The 5069-nt window shown below is 39.8% G+C and overlaps 1 protein-coding gene across 1 annotated transcript; it reads left to right on the forward strand.

Annotated features, from left to right (window-relative positions):
• Positions 1-2804: 2804 nt before the first annotated feature.
• Positions 2805-4794, forward strand: LOC149166926 (11S globulin seed storage protein Ana o 2.0101-like). Its single transcript, XM_089431435.1, has 5 exons — positions 2805-3162; positions 3261-3547; positions 3643-4146; positions 4236-4453; positions 4548-4794. The coding sequence occupies exons 1-5, from the start codon at positions 2805-2807 to the stop codon at positions 4753-4755; spliced, it is 1575 nt and encodes a 524-aa protein (XP_089287561.1). The 3' UTR covers positions 4756-4794.
• Positions 4795-5069: the final 275 nt, after the last annotated feature.

The following is a 5069-nucleotide window of genomic DNA, read 5'->3' on the forward strand; positions in this document are numbered from 1 at the left end:
GGCTTGATATTGTTCCCTTGCAACAAGCCACTGTAGATATTGGTGACAAAGACATGCAGGGTTTGACATTTACAGTTATATCAAGAGTGAAATCAATAGATAGTTTGCAGATTTCAACGCCTTTTTCATTTCAACGTTGTGCAAAAATGCAAGACAGTGCGAGAATGGATTGGTTGGAAAGCGTGAATGGTCGTGATCATTATCTTGTTGATTTCAATTGGTGCAAATTTTGTCATCAGTCTCGGTCTATTTTGGAAAAGGCTAGCGTTTAATCACTGTGTTGTGGTGGAGTGTTTAAAGTTGAGATTCATATCAACCGCATTTAAATTGTTGTTTGATTTTTATTAAATGTTTATTTCATAATCACTTCATTATTATTTATTAAATGATTATTAATATAATTATTATTATTATTGTAGTTACTTTTAATTATTATTATTTAATATAATAGTAATAATATAATAATTATTCTTATTTTATATAATAGTAATAATATAATATTAGTTATTATTAATATGATTCTTATATTTATATTATTGATAATAGCATTAATAACACTAATTCTTAATATTACTGATAATTGATATATGTGCTTGATATGGGCCTATCGACGTTTATCAACTACATCTTCTAATGTGGTTGTGCTAGTATATAAATTGTATTGCAGCGTTAATAATTTCTTGCTATGAAATGTCTAAATGATGATGAGCACATCCTTAATTTTAATCGCTCAAGGAGAACCTGACCTGCGCGAAAGGGAGAACCTTCTTCACTTTCTTTAAGGAGTATGGGTGGAGAAATGCGGGTCGCTGCTGGGAGGTCCAACCCTAAGCTTATCTCTGCGACCATAATGAATAGAATATCTAATGGTGCTTATTAAACTAAGCTTCACATTTTTCATTTAATGCTCACTCTCACGAAGCACCACAACAGAAGGTCGAAATGTCATTTAAAAAGGTATCTAAAGCCTCAAAAAGAGCACAACGCAAGAATTCATGCATCTAATCATATATATGCGCATTGAAATGCAAGAATTTGTGAGAGTGGCATAAGTTGCATAGCAAATTAGCATCTATAGAGAGATGGCTTCCATTGGATTCCATTTTTCCATCAATATCTATTGAGTTTTAAATGCTTGAGAATGCTAGATTCCCATGAAAATGTGATGGGCTAGACTTGATCAACAATATCAATGTCAAACTGAGGATGTACATGAAACAATGAAACCTATTCTAAAACTCTAAATTCACAATGAAGCTCTAATGTTCAAAATTTCTTCATGATTGATTATGACATTTAGACAAAGCTTTGGTATTCATTGCCATGGGTAACACCTCCATTAATCTTTGACCAAAAATTACCATTAATATAATCTGTCTAATTCATTCAAAGGTTTTGACATGGAAAACCTCTACAGTGGCATGTTATTGATGAATTCACTTTTTGTAGTTGCACAAATTCTGTTGTGGTCGTGCAACAGAAATTCTTGCACCCCATGCCTCTAATGGCTCTTAATCCTAACGAAGTATAGAACGCGATGGTGTTGTCCAGAGTTGAATTCGACGATATATGGGCGTTGTCTTGTAATTCCTTTAAAACCTCTAATTGTGCAAACACGGAATTTTAGAGGGAAAGAGACTTGCACTGTAAATATTTTGTGACATCCTTGCCCTGATTTATCAAATCATCTATTGCTCACAGAAAGAAAATCAAAATTTATGGATTTTTTGAAAAAGGCAGCAATATTAAACATTTAATGGACTGCTAAACAAAACACTATAGAAAGGTGACCTTATTTTGCATATGGAGCCAACATCCTTGAGATGGATAACGGAGTCTCACAATCAGATGATCTTGATAAAGTGCAAATTCACTTAGAGGGAGAGTTGTGAAGCCACATCCCTTCAAATTTCCATTGAGTGATCAAATTTTTGATGGTGTTCGTTCTTGCCAAGTCCTTCTAGGACTATGATGATGGTAATATATAGAACTACTCAACCTCACGATGGTATGAAGGTGAATGAATCAAACCCATAATAAATCGGACGAATATTTGAATTTTTGAAATTCACACATCTTGAAATGTAATGCACAGTAATATAATACACACAATAAAACACATTTCAATGTAACTCAGAATAATATAATGCAAACAATAAAACACATTTTTATTTTATCTAATCCTCCTACCTTGTAATAAACAAAAGGCATAATTATAATCTGGTGAAATAATATTCGAAGGGTTTAAAATATAAATATGGAAGAAATTATTTCCATCCATTTCATTCATTGATGCATCAATGTAGTGAGCATAACTATATGCTACAACAAATTAGCATTTTTCAATTTACACCAAATCAGAATTTTTAATTAGCAAAACAGGGAAAGCCTTTACGCGAATGAATTTTGAACATCATGCAACTATAATGAGCCAAAGCACGCATGTTTAATAAAGGGACGGAATAACTCATAATTTTTTAACCAAACAGAAAGAAAGAGAAAGAATTGGCGAGTTGAGTGGTGATATCAATTGTAAAACAAAAGGCAGAGGGAAGAAGTATATTCTAATTAACCTGGGCAGGTTGCGGCGACACGACACGCCGGAGGATAGCCGCATCGCACGCGACAGAATTCTTCTGCATCGCTGAGCCCATGTGTCTCTGCGTTGGAACCATAGCCTTAATGATATCGCCTTCAGCATATGCTATAAGAAGAGCACTTCATACTCACAACTATACAAGCAACAGCGACTGGATTGAGTAAAAGCAAGCAGCAGTCCGTCGAGCAAAACCGTTGGTTCCGAAATGGAGCGAAAGATGAGAGTGGGATCAGCGCTTCTGATGCTCTACTTTTCATTTCTCCTTATTTCCCTATCCTCTGTCACTGCCCAGCGAAGAAGAGGCTTTCGTTATGGACGGGAGGAGGAATACCGGCATGATGAAAGATCATCAGCATGTCGGAGGCTGCAGCGGCTAAGCACCCACGAACCGTCTGAATCGGAATCGTTAAGATCGGAAGGTGGCACTTTCGAGTTGTCGAACCCAGAAGACAATGAGGAATTGGAGTGCGCAGGCGTTGCCTTCTTCAGAAAGACGATCGAAAGGGGCGCCATGTCGCTGCCTCAATATCCCAACGCCCCTCTGCTGCTTTATGTTCACCGAGGTACTCTAATAATACAACTTGTAAGTTCTTTCTGTATGTCGCATGATTCCCTAAATTTGTTATTATTATTGTAATTGCTTCTATATGTGCATGTGCAGGTGAGGGCAGACTGGGCATTGTGTTCCCGGGGTGTCCGGAGACTTACAGAGAAGACGAATATTCCCTTCAAGGGCGATCAAGACGCAGGTCAGAGAGACGAGGGGAAGAAGAGGACGAGGAAGAAGAAGACTCAAGTCAGAAAGTGAGGCGAGTGAGGAGAGGAGACGTAATAGCCATATTTGCAGGCGCAGCCTACTGGTGTTACAACGATGGCAACGAGCCTCTCCAAATCGTAGCCATTGCCGACGTATCCAACCCTCAAAATCAGGGCCGCAGGAGTTACCGAGTAAGTATCCCACCCAATTAACTAACAATCATCCTTAACTATGTTATAAATTCTTTCATGGCTGACTGACGGGGTAAAAATGTATACATGTACAGCCCCACCCTCTGGCTGGGCAAGGGTCATCATCTGGTCGCCGTGGTCATGAAGAGGGAGAGGAAGAAGGAAGAGGAAGTGGGGGCAATGTGTTTGCAGGGTTTAGCACGCGCTCTTTGGCTGAAACGTTGGGCGTGGATGATGAAACTGCAAGGAGGCTTCAACAGAATCAGCGATCACGACGCTTTGCGAGGGTTGAACCCGGCCGACGACTCAGGTTACCCGCCCCTCGATCTCGCTCTCTCTCTCCTTACGGGAGACAGAGGCAGTGGGGGAGAGACGATGATGTTGCTGCTGGATTGGTTCAAAATCAAAATAATTCATCTGTAAAGGAGAATGGCGTGGAAGACCTTGTGTGTGCAATGCGTGTAAGGCACAATGCTGACAACCCGCAGGATGCCGATGTTTACGTAAGAGAGGGGGGACGGATGAATATGGTCAACCGCTTCAAACTTCCTGTACTCAAGTATTTGAGATTAGGAGCCGAGAGGGTTGTTCTGCGCCCGGTAAGCAATAACCTTTATTGATCCGCTTCACTTATATATATATAATAATGTTAATGTTTCCAAATCAAATGAATGAAATTTGAATGCAGAGAGCAATGTCTGTTCCATGGTGGAGGATGAACGCGCACGCAATAATGTACGTGACTAGAGGGGAGGGGAGAATGGAGGTGGTGGGAGACGAAGGGAGGAATGTGTTTAATGGGCGCGTGAGAGAGGGTCAGTTCATCGTCATTCCCCAGTTCTACGCAGTCATGAGGGAAGCAGGAGACGAAGGGTTGGAGTGGATAACGTTCACAACATCAGACCTGTAAGTATAACCTAATTATTACCACTGCTGCTAATATGATGTACTGTTCAGCAATTATACTCATCGGGTAAATTGGTATCATGCGTTGTTGCAGTTCTTTGCGGTCGTCTCTGGCAGGAAGGCAATCGGTTTTGAAGGCAATGCCGGAGGAAGTGGTGAGAGCCGCTTACAGGATCGACCAAAACGAAGTTGAACAAGTGATGAGGAACAGAGAACGCGACACCTTTATTTTGCCTCCATCATCTACCCGCTCATCCCGTCGATATCAGGCGGACATCATACCAGGTGTCCAGGTGGAATAGAATATTAATATTACCCATGCATTTCACGCACATTCACTGCAACCCTTAATGTGCATAGACATGCAGTGTCGTCCGAATATAGACCTCCTCACCTCTGCAAATTAAATGTAATCGAAAGAATAATTATAATAACGGATTTACCATTCCTTTTTGTTCACCGCGTTCTGGCCATGTTCCTTTGGTTTAATGTCGTCCACAACATTACATTACGTTGTATATCATATCACTTTGCACTCCGTGATGTCATAAACCTTCAAAGTAACATTACTGAAAAGTTTACTCATCAACTACCATCTCTGACATCACGATGAAAT

The sequence above is a fragment of the Pinus tabuliformis genome, chromosome 5_1 (genome assembly GCF_031772625.1).
Source record: "Pinus tabuliformis cultivar Carrire ecotype Pingquan chromosome 5_1, CPIR1, whole genome shotgun sequence".
Lineage (NCBI taxonomy): Eukaryota > Viridiplantae > Streptophyta > Pinopsida > Pinales > Pinaceae > Pinus > Pinus tabuliformis.